We start from the raw sequence: 16,671 nt of genomic DNA, 5'->3' as shown, positions 1-16,671 counted from the left end.
TCTTAACACCCCATTCTTTACAGTCCTTCTGTTTATTCCTCAAGCTTCGCTATCACCCTTGTTGTTGTGTACCCTTGTGGGTTGGGTATGACTTACTGAGGGATTCTTTGTGACCTAGATTTATTCTGTTCCCTCTGACTGCCCAAGGGGACCATGGAAGCTTCTCCTGGAGTTCATTACTAATGAAGCCTTCTCTGGCTGCAGTCTGTCCTGGTGTAGGGCACTTGGTCACGTGAACAGGGATAGAACTAGAGGATCTGGACTGATCACGTTACCAGCTGCTCTCCACCACTAGCTGATTTCTGCTCGCAAATCTTCAGTCTCTGCAGTTTATTTGTCATGTGGAATGCTTTCATGGAGCCCCCCATTTGCTTGCATGGTTAGCTGGTGGAAAAGGTTGCTTAGAGCACAACGGGGAGCAGCGAGGACGCTCTTTGCTCCCAATCTTTTCCACCCCGTTGGCTGTCCCCGGGCAGAAGGAGCGCCACATGCGGCCAGTGACGTGCGATAGCTTCCCTTTAGAAGTCACACTTGTTATTGTGAAATGTTTCTTGCAAGCTTCCCTTTATAGTTTCCTTTCCAGTTTTTACTCCTCGTTCTCAGGCAATTTGTCTATGCAGTGCTTGCCATATGGTCTAGATTTTCATTTTTAAAGGGATGTTTCTGAAGTTCAACACCAACCAGTTAGCAGCTTCAGAATGGTCGCTCATTGGTTTTATGTGTATTGAAGCAGACCCACACCTGCTAGCTGTCTGAATATCTCTTGTTTCCACATTGGGTTATAACTAGTAGTCAACCCCTGTTATTTACCCTTGTTTGTTGGAAATCAAACAAACAAGAAGATGCCTTCCTTGGGCTTTTATTGGGACATTTTTCCAGGGCATACTCTGTTCTTAGTGGTGTCTTGCCCTGATACTGTGATACTAGGTAGGTGACCTGATAGCAAGTGTCATAAGTGAGACCGTCACTACAAGAAACACAGTCAACAGTGTTTGCAGCCCACAATAACATTTGAGCTTTCAAAATTAGAAAAAAACTTGTCTCTAGCACTGTGATGTGGACAGCTTCCCACTACTTAAAGATTTTCTGATGAGAGAAAATGCCAAGGACTTCCGCCAAGATGGAGGCGTAGGTGGAAACACCTTGCGTCCACGTACAACCAAATCTAAAAACAATAAATTTTTAACAACAATAAATGCAACCAAACCCCACAGAAAATCGATAATATGGAGTCCGAAAACAACGAAATGCTCTGCTAAACCGGTAAGAGGGGCGAAACCAGCAGTGGAGCAGGTTGGCCAAAAAGATCCCCGACCCGGGTGGTGCGCAGGCAGCCAAAGGCAAGGATCCCAGGTGCGGGCTAGCTACGGGTGGACAGTGGGGAGAGGCGCTGCTGTCTGTCTGCAGTAGGTTGCGCATTTGCGTGCAGATAAACCAGCGAGGAGGCGAGCATTGAGACCACACTGCTTAGGGCAGCGGGCTCACACATTTCCGCTCAGATGAACAGGCGGGGACGAGCGGTGGGACGGACTGGGTGAGCGGAGAGGACGGCCATTGCTCCCTCTCTGACCCTGCCCCCACATATAGCGTCACAAACCAGCAACCTGGGTGGCCCCGCCCTGGTAAACAACTAAGGCTCTGTTCCTCCTATGTAACAGGCACAAACAGATAAAAAACATGGCTCAAGAACAACTCAGAGCCCCAGAGCCAATAAATCTAAGCAATGAAGAAATAGCCAAACTTTTAGATGCACAGTTCAAAACACTGGTGATCAAGATGCTCACAGAACTGGTTGATTTTAGTCACAAATTAGAGAAACATATGGAAGCTAAACTAATTGAAATGAATGGTAATGCACAGGAAACCAATAGTAATGGAAAGGAGACTGGGACTCAAATCAAGGGAGTAGACCAGAAGGAAGGAAAAAATGACCAACCAGGAAAGAATGAAGAAACAAGAATTCAAAAAAATGAGGAGAGGCTTAGGAACCTCCAGGACATCTTTAAACATTCCAACATTCGAATTATAGGGATACCAGAAGGGGAAGAGGAACAGTCACGAGTGGAAACCTTATTTGAACAAATAATAAAAGAGAACTTCCCTGTTCTGGCAAAGAAAATAGACTTCCAGGAAATCCAGGAAGTTCAGAGAGTCCCAAAGAAGTTGGACCCAAGAAGAAACACACCAAGGCACATCATCATTACATTAGCCAAGATTCAAATGAAGGAGAGAATCCTAGAAGCAGCAAGAGATAAGGGGACTGTCACCTACAAAGGAGTTCCCATCAGACTGTCAGCAGATTTCTCAAAAGAGACCTTACAGGCAAGAAGGGGCTGGAAAGAGGTATTCCAAGTCATGAAAACCAAAGACCTACATCCAAGATTGCTCTATCCAGCAAAGCTGCTTTCATTCAGAATGGAAGGGCAGATAAAGCGCTTCTCAGATAAGATCAAATTCAAGGAGTTCATCATCACCAAGCCCTTATTATATGAAATGTTAAAGGGACTTACCTAAGAAAAAGAAGATAAAAAAGATGAACAGTGAAAGGACAGCAGACTCACAGTTATCAACAACCACACCTAAAACAAAAAGCAAATTAAGAGGACAGCTAGATCAGGAGTGAACCATAGAAATGAAGATCACGTGGAGGATTAGCAACAGGGGAGTGGGAGAAGGAGAAGGGGGGAGAAGGTACAGAAAATGAGTAGCATAGACAGTAGATAGAAAATAGATAGGGAGGAGGGTAAGAATAGTAGGGGAAATACAGAATCTAAAGAACTTCAGACAGGTGTTCATGAACTAAAGGGGGAGAATGGTGGGGGAGGGGTGTGCAGGGTGGAGGGGAACGGAGGGGGGGAAATAGAACAAATGTAATGGCATAATCAATAAGAAATGTTTATAAATAAATAAATAAATAAATAAAAAGATTTTCTGATGAGATCAGTGACAGCATTAATAAATGGGGTTTTGATATTATAAGGTAATATGTCAGCATTTGGAAGATCTGTATAACCCAGAGAACCATATCTTCCAGGAGACCAAAGTGTGATGTTAGAAAATTGTGCATGGGTAAAAGACCATTCAAAGAGCAAGATCACCGGTGGGTTTTAACGTAATAGAAGATGAAAAGTTCAGATTCCACATTACAACTAACTTCCAAGTAATGACCACATGTTGAGTTTTGGTATCAAAGAAAAATTACCACAACTTTCTGAAGAGGTGATTAAAATACTCCTCCCTTTCCCAACTGCGTATCTGTGTGAGGACAGACCTTCTGTGTACTTCCGCCAACACACGGCATGTCACAGCAGAGTGAGTGTGGGGGGAGACAGTCCAGTTGTCTTCTGTTAGGCAAGACAGGGAAGAGATTTGCAAAAAAATTAAGTAGTGCCATTCTCCTGGCATTTTATTTTTTTTTTGGAAAATAGAGTTACTGTTCACAAAAAATTTGTTATTTATTTATATCAATATGTAATAAGTTTATTGTTATTTTAAATTAATAAATTTTATGCAATTCCTTGATTTTAATTTGTAGTATAGTATATATCAACAGACATAATCCACATAAGCAGAAGCTATTTGGAATCCTCAAAATTTATAAATGTATTAAGTGATCTTAAGGCCAAAAAGTATAAGAACTACTGATTTGGAGCATAAACATAGCCACAGAGACTTGCAAGGCTTATTTACCTTCTCACCCCACTCCCTTGCCCTCCCCATAGTTAAGGCTTTGCACCTGGAGTTGATTTTGTGATACTCATATGATTTTGGGTAATTCCAGCTTGGGGCCATTGAGTAAAAGGAGTAATTTTGCATTGAGTTACATCAGTTGCATTGAGTCCTGGTGCTTCAGAGCTGAAGGGACCTTGAAGAATTTGTTGTTGTAGTCCAGTCCGTCACTGCAGGTGAGTCGGTAGGCCCAGAGAAGGGGAGGTAACTGTCATTCGGAGTTAGTGGCAGAGCCAGGGCTAGGGGGACTTGGTCTCCCATGAAACCCAGCTCAGGCATTTAGGGGAGGGCTCTGGGAGGCAGGCTGGTTTGGTACAGTGCTTACCCTTGCTAAGACAGAAATTTGATTGGCTCATCATCTTGCCCATAATCATCTGGTCACTGGCTGCTGATAATGAAGGAGTCACTGCTGGACCCTTGCAGTCTGGTCCTTAAGCTGTTTCCTCAGAATAGTCCAGAAAAACACTCAGCCTCTTGTTTTTAGGCGTGAAGCAGTTTCCTTGATTTTTCCTGAAAGGCGTGGGGACAGTAGGAAATTTGAGAGGTTTTCTTCCTGGAGGTAGAAGGAAAAAGGTTACCAAAAGTAAAATTCCTTCCCAGAGGGTAAAGATGGGTTTGATACGGCCAGATAACATGTGTCATTTGCTTCCTGTTTCTCCGGAATTGCAGATTTGAAGAAATGTGCTGAAGCATCATTTAGGAGGGATTTAGGTTATTCGTGCAGAAGAATTTCAAGACAGTGCCAGGGATGAAACTTGAGTTGGTCTGGTTTTGGGTGAAAGCATACCATATATGACCTGGTCCGTATTGTTCTGGAAGTAACAAAGAGTAGAAAATGCTGAAGAGGAGGCCACTCCTCTGCTGTCCGTTCTTTGGGGTCCTCCCATTTCCTGGGGAAAACATAGAACTTCGCTGCTCATCCTCATCCCCACTGGAGTGGCCCCGGGTCGGCGTCCCCCGTTTCTCTCTAGGCCCCTGTTCCGAGGCCTCCCTTCCTCATCAGCTCACTCGGAAGCCCTGCCTGTCTCGCCGAGCTCTGCTCAGGTCTCTCCCTCAGGCCCTCACCTGCCTTTGCTCCCTGGATGTGGTTCCTGGCTCTTCTTCAGACAGGGAGCCGTCTTCCTACTTCAGACACTGTTCGTTTCTAGAGACTGAGGTCCTTATCTGGTTCTTACTTATTTCCACCACTGCATTAACACGACCTTTTACACAGAATACGAACTTGCTAAGTGAAAAAGTAAACGAAGTCTGAGAGGCTTTCCAGTTACACCTCAAGGGGACAGTTTGTATAATAGGTGAGGGGGAAATCGGTCCTCAAAGCAGAAGGACCAGCTAGGTGACCGAAGAGGGCTCCAGTCCTAGGACTCTATGGCGTTTGACTTTTTTTTTTTAGGCAAACTGTGCTAGGGACATTTGGCCTGTCCAGGTGCTGCATGACTTATTCTCTTCACTTTCCATAAAACTTCCTTTCTTTTTTTCAAACAGGAAAAAATCAAACTTAATATATGCACAAGGGGAGTTCACATAAGCATGAAAATTCTCTCCGTAAAAGTTCTGTTAAGGGTTTCAGCTTCTCCTTTTTCCCCCTGTCCTCTGACACTCCTGCCTGCCTTCCCAGTCAAGCTTGTCGTCTTCCGTTACAGTATGGGGTCCGATTCTTCCTGGTGGACAGGTCTGTGGTGAAAACCAGGCCCTGGCACTCTAGGAAAGGACAGAGTGCCTAGAGAGAGTTCTACCACCCCTCCGACCCCATCTCCAAGAAAGGGGATTCTCAGAGATGCCACAGGGAGCGGAGCTTAGAGTGAGCCTGGGGATCAGACCGCCTGGGTTTGGATTCTGGTTCGACTCTTTACCAGGTGTGTGACCTTGAGCAAGTTGCTTTTTCATCCATACAGTGAAGTTAGTCCACAGCTCACAGGGTTGTTGTAGAGACCGAATGAGATCATCTGTGAAGGCACCTAGCACCGCACCGTGCTAAGTGCTAGCTTAGCTAACAACGTTGTTGTTAACGTGCCCTTGTCTACCTTCTCTCACTTCAGGTGGTTCCAGACCTTGGTGCACTTGTTAAAAGGCAATATCGGCACAGGACTCCTGGGGCTGCCCCTGGCGGTGAAAAATGCGGGCATTTTGGTAAGGGCATCAGTGGGGGGCAGTTTCATGACAAATTAAGGTAGTGGGTTTAAAATTTGTGTCACTTCATTTAAAACATTGTAAATGGGGAGCTTTAAAAAATCAGCTGAGAGAAGTAAAAATTCAGATGTTCATTTATCTAAACATACTTATTGAGGGCCTTCTGTGTGCCAGGCGGTGTTCTAGGCTCTCAGGGTACTATCAGTGAGTGAAAGAGGTTCCCGCCCTCGTGGAACTTACTTTCTGATACGGAGGACGTGCTTAAAATGTCTCAGGCAGTTGCTACCGATAATGGTAACTAAAGAATTAGTAACAGAAGTCCGTCCATTTTCTATATAGTCTTTCTGTACCCTATCTCTAGATGACCAAGTCTGGGAATATTCTTCTTTTATGATTTACCCCCTGTAGACCGCCTGTTCAAAGCCATTCTGATTTTTGTTAGAGCTAGAGATAGCTCAGAGATGGGGATTTTTCTTAGCTACGGGCTTTTTTGATCTGGTATTGCTCTTAAAAGAATTTTGGCCCTGCCCTATACCTCTTAGCCCATCTCCTCTTCCCAGTCACAGGAGCCTGCTGTTCTGTTACTGGCGGTGGTCTTAGAACAGCCTTGTCTCGTGTCTTCCTCCGTGAGATTAGCTCTCTGGAAGGCAGGCAGAGGTTTGGACGATGCCCACCTCACTGAGCCAGTCTCCGCAGTCACACTTCTGTCTCTGATGCTGGGCCAGATGCTCTTGTCACTGGGAAGCACCTTAGTAGCCTAGTGTGGCGCTCTGATCATTAGCAAATGTGGTCTCTATTGGCTGGCTCCTAATTCTTCCTGCGTGTCTCTCCCTCTCTTGCCCACGCCACCTGTCCCAGATGGGTCCCCTCAGCTTGCTGTTGATAGGCATCGTGGCCGTGCACTGCATGCGTATCCTGGTGAAATGTGCTCACCACTTCTGCCGCAGGTGAGAGCCCTCTGAGCTGCCTCTTGAGTGACAGATTGACCTTTTAGGTTTCATTACTTGAAAGTGAGCACTTACACAGATAAGCCTAAATTTTCAATGCTAGCTAATGTCGTTGCTGATTAACATTGCCCTGTTATTTTTGTTCGATCAAACTCTGATGCATTTGATCATGTGTCATCTGTCAAATTTACTTACTTCCAGTGGACAGAGAGCACATTATATTTTTATATGCTTCATAACACAGTATTTACCCATTGAAATGGTTCTACCATATGGTTGTTAACTATAACGAAAGTAACTGTCCCATTGACTTGACACTTCTGATCCTTGAAAGCATTTGATCCAGAATTCAGTGATATCTCCAGGGTGACAGGTGGGGAACAGGCCCAGGTCTCAGTGAGCTCCCTTTGTGCTGTCTTTGTCTAACCCACACACTCCGCTCTTCCTTTCTCCCTCTCCTCCTCGGAGACTGAACAAGCCCTTCCTGGAGTATGGGGAGACGGTGATGTACGCACTGGAATCCAGCCCTGTCTCCTGGCTCCGGAACCACGCACACTGGGGAAGGTAACTGGTTTCCTCTCTCATTGTGACTGTAGCCTCCAGATGGGGTGAGATGTGGGAGACAGTGTAAGTAGTGGGAAGACCATCATTTGGGTTAGCAAACTTGAGTTCCCGTTCAGCCCCCAGCAGTAATCTTAATGACCCTGAGCTGTGTGACCCCTCCTTTCTCCGGGCCTTAGTTGCCTTGTTGGCCCAAAAGATCTCTCTATATAGGTTGTTCCAGCTTTGACAGTCTATGAGCAGGGATTGTATTTAATTCCCTCATTGTGCTTATTATGTAAAAGTACCCTCTCATAAGTGGTACAAACCAATTCTAGGTATATGGAGGAGGGGTTCTCTGAGTGAATTCTGTGGTCCTGGTGCTCCAGGGGCTTGCAGTTTTTCTAAGCAGAAAGGTGCCTGAGAATCCTGTGAACAAGGTATCAGGAGTAGAATAAACCAGGAGGAAGAGTGTCCTGAGCTGCGAATACATCTTAGGCACTCAGAGGGGAGAAACTTTTAAGATTCTCTTGTACACTGTGGCAGATGAGAAGTACACATGATAGGTGCTTTATGGGCAGGGTGCTGGGCAGGAGAAGGAAGCCTGCAAGGAGGAGGTGAGGTGAGCTGGAGCAAATGGGTTCAGTAGGGAGAGACATTTCAGCGGAGGGGGGGGTGGCGGGAAATTTCTCCTCACGGTAACTTGTCAGATGCCTGACAGGAAATTTTTTATATTTTGCTTTCTGTTTGAAGAAATAGTACATTTGGACGTAGAGAATTGATACCATTAAGGGCTGAGTCCTTTTTAAAAAAAAATATTTTATTTATTTAGAGAGAGGAGAAAGGAAGGAGAAAGAGAGGGAGAGAAACATCAATGTGTGGTTGCCTCTCAGGCACCCCATACTGGGGACCTGGCCTGCAACCCAGGCAGGTGCCCTGACTGGGAATCGAACCAGCGATCCTTTGGTTCGCAGCCTGCGCTCAATCCACTGAGCCACACCAACTAGGCTCCTTTTTTAAAATCGAACTATCTTAAAACTAAAATCTTCAGAAATTTTTTTTTTTTTGTGGTTGTAGGGAGACCTTCACCTTCACTCACTGTCAGCTTCCTCCTGTGGTGGAGATTTGTGTGATTCTTTCCGAATCATTTTCTCTGACCAGGAGATCAGAGATTGCCAAGTGACCACTGTTGGTTGGTTGAATGATTGGTGATCAATTCTTCGCTCTCCTGCCCTCTCTCCCCCTCTCTCTGCCTCTCTCTTTCTCTTTCCCTCTCTCTCTGTCTTTTCCTGTTTTCTCTCTCTTTCCTTCTCTCTCCATGGCTCACTCTGTCCTCTTTCTTACCTCCTCACTCCCTTCCTTGCTTTAATGAAGTTAATGTGTACTTACAGTAAAAAAATTATTTCTGAACAACATAGAAGATCATAGAGTGATAAGTAAAAGTATATACACTGTTCACAGTTGCATGGGTATCCTTTTGGAATACCTGTATATATGAACATGGACATGATCTTAATTTTTTAATATAAATTAACCATACTGTGTGTACTGTTTGGAAACTTATTTTTTCCCTTAAATGTCTTAGTCATTTCTCTATTAACCCATATAGATTTAACATATGCTTTTTACCTGCTATATACCCTTCCATTTAGGAAGGGTCTATGAATTAATCATTTTTCTTTGGTTGGCCCTATAGGTTGTTACCAGCTGCTGTTGTTGTAACAGTGCCTTACCCAGGAGTCTATTAGGATACATCTATTTCTGTGTGCTTATGTGAGAGTAGGTTGGTTCTTGGATTCAAGTTACAGAAAGAGACTGTGGAGGGGCCACAGTTCCCAGGCTGTTATGCTGAAGGTTCCCTGTGGCTTTAGAACAAATGGTGTGAGATGGGACAGGTGGGCCACAGGGGAAGGGAAACCAGGGGGCCGGGCGATTGTGCCGATGTGTGTGCCCTGCTCAGGCCCTTCTAGCCTTGGGGTTGCCTGACCTCATACAGCACGGCAGATAAGAAGCCAGGAAGGGGACCTGGGAAAACACGACAGCAGCTCCTTCACCTTCCTCCAAAGGTCCAGACCGGTGGCACTTAGCACAGTTTCTCCTCTCACCGGGGCACACTTGTCCTTGTCCCCTGGTGGGAAGGATCTGTGATGACTGGGGCGAAAGCACCGTTCAGACGCCAGTCTCCCTGGGAGTCTCGCTCTTCCTTGTCATGATCTTTCGTATTCCTGTCTTCTCCACCTTCAGATACACTGTGGACTTCTTCCTGATTGTCACGCAGCTGGGATTCTGCTGTGTCTATTTCGTTTTTCTGGCTGACAACTTTAAACAGGTATGGCCCTGGTTAAGGGAGATGGGCAGGGAGAGGGAGAAGGAAGGGGGAGAGAGATGGGGCAGGGGAGAATGGCAAGAGATAAGTGGGCTTTCTTTTAAGGACTTCTTTCCAAACCAGTTTTGATCAACAAAAGAATTGAGATTCTCCTCATAGAACAGGGTCTTTTGTTTGATTTCATCTGAAGACCTAGGGCACTGAGAAATTCCCACGTCTTGTCCGTCAGCCTGTCTTTAGGTAAGACAGGATGGTCAAACCCAGCTCAAATAATTGGGTAGCTGTGATAATTACAAAGATCTCAAAAGACAGTGCACCAATCACAGACTTCTACATGGTCCTTTTCACACACCGAACCTTCCAGTGGGAGGTTCACTGGCCTTTGTCATTTGAGAAGCTCTTTCTGTTTCTTGTCTCCGCGTCTTCCAGGTGATAGAAGCGGCCAATGCAACCACCAATGACTGCCACAACAGTGAGACAGTGGTTTTGACGTCCACCATGGACTCGCGACTCTACATGCTCGCCTTCCTGCCCTTCCTGGTGCTGCTGGTTTTCATCAGGAACCTCCGGCTGCTGTCCATCTTCTCCCTATTGGCCAACATCACCATGCTGGTCAGCCTGGTCATGATCTACCAGTTCATTGTGCAGGTACGAGTCCACTGAATAATCAAACAAACAAACAAAACGAGGACATGGACCATAAATAGGGATATGTTAACTTAGGCATGATATATTCAATATTTACAGTAGGGGTTCTCAACTTCAGCCCTATTGACATTTTGGGCCAGATAATTCTTTGTGGTGGGGGGCTGTCCCATGTCTTGTGGAGTATTTAGCACCCTCCCTGGTCTCTACCTGCTAGGAGCTAGTAGCAGCCCTCCTTCCCAGCCGTGACGATCAGAATGTCTCCAGGAGTTGGTAAACGTCTCTGGGGGGCAGAGTCATTCCTCTCGAGATCACTGGTTTAAATTTTTCTCCAATTAGACAGTTAATACATACGTAATTTTATAAGACTGGAAAATAGAGAAGAATATTAAGATAAAAATGAAAACCAAGTCTTCTAATCCATGTGTAGATAAAATAATTCCTCAGCACTCCAGTTTTGTACTTGTCAAACTTATAAATCCAGTTGTGGTTCCCGCTCGCACAGCCTGTGTGGGTGGGCCTGCGGGTGGTACAGGGGAGCAGGAGGCCGGGCTGACCGAGAGGTGTCCTTAAACCCTGTCTGTGGGCAGTGCAGTGCTGTTGCCAGAACCGGAGAAAAGGCAGAGGGTGATAGCAGGAGAATAAAAGCAGAGCTTTTCAGAAAGCATTTAAATTCAGTTCCCCAAATAACTCATCAATACATCTTCATTAAAGTGTAGCATATGTAACTCACACTGGAACGATGCACAGAAGGTTAGCATGGCCTCTGCGCAAGCGTCACAGGCAAATCCGTGATGTGTCCGTGTTCTCCTCTCTCTAAAATACATACGTAAAATCTTAGTGAAGTGCGGGCGACACCAGTGCCTGCCGAATGCCACACCCCCACCCCGAGTCTCCTCCACTCTGGCACCCTGGGTGCGACCAACTGGTCTGCCTCCTTCCAGGTCCTGTGAGTACACCGCACACTCCATTAGTGTGTACAGAAGTCCATAAAAACAAGAGCATATTTTTGTTTTATTTTTTATTAAAATAAAAAATATTATATGTAGTTTTGGTCTACTTCTTTTCCCTCAATGATGCCTTAGAGAGCTTCCCATATTGATACCCCTGTTTTTACCTCATCCCGTTAAATTGCTATGTAGTGTCTCAGAGAATAGATGTGCCTTAGTTTATTTAACCAGTCCCCAGTCAACGGACGGTCGGGTCACCAATAATTTTTAGTATTACTTCAGTATTATGACAGTGAGTTTTCTTATGCCTTCCTTTTTGTGGGCATGTATAAATATTCCTCCAAGATATTTATCTAGAGGTACAATTTCTGAAGAGTTTGCACTTTTGAAATTTTACATTGTGGAGTTACCTTTTCCAAAAACTACTTACCAATTTCACATAGCCTCCCTTCCACAGTATAAGCCTTCCATGATACAAGCCTTCTATCCTTGACAGCACTGGATATGTCAGTCGTTTTAATTTTGGTCACTCTGGCAGGTGAACTTTTCCTCATTGTCACACAGTTACCCATTAATGTGGTTTCTAGGAAAACTGGGTCATAAAAAGTAGGGACTTCTGGTGTTAAAGAAATGACAATGAGTTTAAATTGTACTTAGTGAGCATTTACTGTCTTTCCTGTGTCCTAGTAAGTCAGATGGGTGGCAGATACTGACTCTTCTGCAGAATTGTTGTTTAAAGCATGAAATAAACAGGTCACATGTCCCATTTTATTAGGAGACTGGGAGGAGGGCCTGTGAATGCATGACGGGTTATTCCAGAGAGTCTCTTTCCCCTGCCTCCAGCAAATTAAGTTAAAACAGAGAAGGGTAAATAAATTGATTTACCTTTGTAATCAGAGATCTCAGTCATTGCCTAGGAACCACTGCAGTGGACATTCAAGATGAGGTGAGTGAGACACACACACCACATTTAATCATATGCAGGGATTGGACTGTGGTTGTCACCAAGCACGGGGCGGGGGGCGGGGGCTGGGGTAGGAATGTGGGTTGTGATAGGGTCCCAGTCTCCCGTGAAGGCCGCCTCTGGTCAGAGCGTTGTCTGTGCACAGTACACCCTGCTCTTTCTGGCAAGGCGGTCCTGCTGGTTTCTTGAGAGCAATTCCAAGCCTCTGGGCTCAGCCAGGAGGTATGTGGGGTCAAGCGGTGCTGTCTGCCCCGCGTGCAGCCCGGGAGAACGCTGGTTCAGCTGTGTTGAGCAGCTTCATTTTGACGTGGCTCGGGGCTAAAGATGTTCCCTCGGAGTCGTTTTTGTTGCTGCTGCTGCTGTTCTTCCTGCTCATTCTTAGCAGTTTGCTTTGCTTACCACGAGGATTCCACTGCTGTTTGATGTTCCTGAATTTTTACCTAATCCCGGGCACGTGTGTGATCGGTGCTCTTGCTCCTCACATGCATGCCGTTGTAGGCAGCTGACTGAGGCCTGCCACCTGAGCTGCTTCCCGGAACAGGTGGGTGGCAGCATGGCTCTGCGCGGGGTGCCTTGTCCAGAGGGGCTCCCAGTCAGTATTTTATCACTGCATCTCCTTAGTTCTGAGATGCGTTTTTCCCACAGTGTTTCCAAAACTGGGGTAAACCGTTCCATCCTTACATACATTTATCAGCATTTCCTCAAAAAGCTGTTGTAATTGACAGCAGTGTAGAATTGAGATGATAACATGTTGACAGTGAGCTGATTTTAATTTGTATGTTTCCTTGCACGTTAAACTTTTTTCTTTAACTTGGTTGGTTATAAGTCAGTATCAGTGACTGAGTATATAGAATTTTAAATTCCTTCTGCTGCCTCATTCACACCAAATCCCCAGACATATATTCTGAAATTCCCTCTGACACGGCAGCCCGACCTGACCCACAAACCTGAGCAGTAGTCTTCCCCTCTCAACGCATGGCTCCTGTCTCCAGGAACCTGTGACTCGGGAGTAATGACAGGGCACGCTCACTCTGCTGTCTCATCAGAGAGCAGGAGTGTGCATTGTCTGCCTTTATTCCAGTTACTGAAATGCTACTTGTAAAGAGACCTGATATCTTAGCAGCAGCTCAGTAAAAAGTATTTTTGAAATTCTTTATGTTTTAGGGAGGCTGTAGTATAATTACTTTGAAACCTTTCAAAGAGAAGCCTATTGCAGAGATTAGTACTAGATTTTCTCTTGTTCGCTCATATTATTCTGTCAAACTGTTAGAACATGCCCCATACTTATCTCATTAATGCCTCTGTAGTTAAATCAGTTTTAAAACACTGTAAAAGGCCGTTGTAAAGTCAGCTTTTACTTTAACCTAAGCAGTGTATACACAGGATTTAAAAAGCCAGACTCTAGGACAGCAGCTTCCGCCCCACGCCACGCCCTGGCCCTTCGATGCCCTTGAGCACTGGGCGCTGCTGCCCAGGGGAGAGCCAGCTGGGGTCCTGCGTCTGCACCTCCTGCTCGTCCGTCCTTACCTCGCCCCTGCAGCTGACACTCGCCTTGGTTTTTATTTACCTATTTTTAAATGTCCTTTTTGCTGTTTTTCCCTCAAATGTTTCAATACTCCTGTCATGGGCCTGTCAATATTTCCCAAGTACTTGAACTTATTTATAAGAATTTTTTTAAAGAAAGAAAAGTAGAGAGGAAGAAAAGAGCTCATCTAAAAATTTACCATCTTCCCTTCCAGCTTTATCTGTGTGGAGTGTTTAAATAGCTGTATCATGGTGAATATGTAAATTTAAGGTGTTTTTTTTTACTATTATTTCATAAGCAGTTTTCATGTGCTACTTAGTTATTGTCCTTTTTACTTTTTTAAATAGTGCATGATATTCTATGGTATAGTTGATATGTGTAAACTAAATGTTCCCTTGTTTGGGAACATTTAGGTGGTTTTTAGTTACTGATATTAACTTTTTTCTATTTTGATTTTTTTCTACTAAGATTAAATTTCTAGGGATGTGATTACCTAGGAAAAGAATGTGACTGTTTTTATGCAGCCTTCACCATTTGAGTTCTTCTGGTACATTGGGCTGCTCCTTCCCCAAAGCAAGCAGGGTTCTCCTAGTCTGAAGGGAAAAATATACATGAGCTAATTGTCTCCCAGTCCTCTGACAGGTGTCAGATTTTTCTCTCTTCAAAGACTCCAGGATGTAGGTGATGTTGGGATTCAGGTCTGGAAGCTCCATGTGTATATAGCCTTTGCTTTGTTTTGTTTTCTCTTTTTCAGAGCATCCCCGACCCCAGCCGCCTGCCCTTGGTGGCCCCCTGGAAGACCTACCCTCTGTTCTTCGGCACGGCCCTTTTTGCATTTGAAGGCATTGGGATGGTAAGAGTGGCATGGCGATCCTCTGGTGCCCTTAGTGTCCCTGAGGTCTGCTGTAAGGAGTGCTGAGGAAATGCTGTTGGCGATGAACTTGTGGGACTTAATGGCCAGTTAGCGTTTTAGGGATCCTATGGAAGTTCCTCAGCTCCAGCTTTTGAAAATAAATCGTATGTAATTTGAGAATGTTTACATCCAAACCAGCTCTTTTGCACACCCACCTTCCTGAATGTTCAGTAAGCAATAGTACATGGCAATTTAGGAATGCAGGGTCTAGACTGGGTGAGTCCTCCTGCCAAAGAGTAGCTGTGTGACCTTGTGCATGGACTTAACCTCTCTGAGCCTTCAGTGTTTGCCTCTGAAAAGTGATTTTTAATGATTAGTAATTGGTAGGGTTAGGTGAGATATATATATAAAGTACTTTGCACAGTTTCTGACATATGAGCATTGAATAATGTTTATTTTCATCAATATACTATTGATTTTATTAAGTTAATAAATATATGAATACTTTTTCTGTCCTGAACCATTTATGTGTTGTATTTTCTTTTAGTGTGTGTATGATGTATTTTCTTTGTGTGAATGAACAGTTTTCACTCCTAGCTCAGCTCTCCCCCATCATTGCTGTGATTTTACTAAATTCTTCCCCTCAAGAGGGGAATCTGCCACTCATTTGTACCTAATTTGGTTTTTATTGATATTTCTCATAATAAAGGTACAGAATTGTTCTCTGAAAAAAATTATTAGCTCTACTGGTCAGGGGCTTAGGAAATGAGAAGACGCTTCCCCTTTCACAGTGTTTCATTTCCTCCCTGTTTGATTTCCCCACCACCTTATATATGCTTTTAGGAAAACCTAGAAGCCGGACATATTTTTGTCAAAATAGTGAGGAATTGTCCCTGTAGTGTTTTGGACCAGGTTAAGGCTCTGACATCATGGGGGAGGCTTTCTGAGTGATGGTGTACAGGTTGTTGTTCTGAGGTTTTAAACTTTTTTTGCGTTCCTTCTTGGGACCTCCCATCACCAGGAAGAATGTCTCACCTTGACTCACAACACCAGTGGTTTTCCTGCTGCTGGGGCAGAGGCCTGAAATGGGTCCATGCTGCGGCAGTGAGAAAGAAGTCCCAGGTGCTCAGGACCGGGGAGAAGAGGTTGAGTACGTGTGGCAAGATGCCTGGAGATCCTAGCATTGTCCTGAGTTGATCCGTTTTCCCTAACAGCACAGTGCAGTAGTCATGCTTTGCTGCAATTCATTAGGCCAGGCTTGAGCACGGAGTCATTCTGTAATCATCATCATGTGTTCCTTCAAGATCTCTCTCTCTCTCTCTCTTCCATTTCTACAATAGAGAGAACTCTGCCTTTCCGACTCAGTTTGGATTTGGGGGCTGTCCAGCACATCCGGGTACAGTGCCACTGCTCACTGTGCACTGTGCTCTCTGTGTTTGCCCCACGGGCCCAGGCCTGGCGGACATGGAGGAGAGGGGCTCCCTGCCCTCTGTCTCTTTAAGATTGTCCGCAGGAGGACACTGAAGGAAAGCTTAGAAACAGACTCTTACTGGATGTGGGTCAACTGTAGCTTGAGAGCCTTGAGCTGGTGGGGTGGGGCTTGCTAAAGGCCAGCTGGAGATGCAGCGCCGCCGTGCCCCTTGAGCCCTGGGCTTTGGCTCACGGGTCTGCTCTGCCTCATGGCCACAGGCGCTCAGGGCAAATGAGTGTGACGACAAGGCCAGAGATAGTTCACAGTCTTTGCCCTGCATTGCTTTTCCTTGTGGGTTATGCCAGAAGCAGTTGATGGCAGATTGTGAAGGCTGTCACAGTTATACCTGCTCCACTCGCTGTTGGGAACCAATCTTCCTAAACCTTCCTTTGCTTTAGTGAAAGTTAGAGAATGTCCTCTGCTCTGAGGGAGGCGGCGGCAAGGGTCAGTGTTTGAAATCGGAGTCTGGAGACTGGGTTTTGTGACTTATGTCCAAGATCCTGAATATCCAAGGTCCTCTATGAAGTCCTGCCACCACCAGTACCTCAGTTTCTCTAACTTTGGGGGTTTGACTTGTCACTGTTGGTGTCT

General features: G+C 45.2%; 1 protein-coding gene across 1 annotated transcript in view; it reads left to right on the top strand.

Annotated features, from left to right (window-relative positions):
- The window catches only part of SLC36A1 (solute carrier family 36 member 1), a 48,801-nt gene that overhangs the window by 12,976 nt on the left and 19,154 nt on the right, over nt 1–16,671 (top strand). The window contains exons 3-8 of the mRNA XM_053665900.1: nt 5,769–5,859; nt 6,718–6,806; nt 7,275–7,370; nt 9,591–9,675; nt 10,102–10,320; nt 14,511–14,609. Coding sequence (XP_053521875.1) covers nt 5,769–5,859; nt 6,718–6,806; nt 7,275–7,370; nt 9,591–9,675; nt 10,102–10,320; nt 14,511–14,609 — 679 coding nt within the window. The remainder of the gene's footprint in view (nt 1–5,768; nt 5,860–6,717; nt 6,807–7,274; nt 7,371–9,590; nt 9,676–10,101; nt 10,321–14,510; nt 14,610–16,671) is intronic.

This window comes from Artibeus jamaicensis, unplaced genomic scaffold, assembly GCF_021234435.1.
Source record: "Artibeus jamaicensis isolate MK-2021 breed Jamaican fruit bat unplaced genomic scaffold, CSHL_Jam_final contig_432, whole genome shotgun sequence".
Taxonomy (NCBI): Eukaryota; Metazoa; Chordata; class Mammalia; order Chiroptera; family Phyllostomidae; genus Artibeus; species Artibeus jamaicensis.
This window is presented reverse-complemented; position numbering and strand designations above follow the sequence as displayed.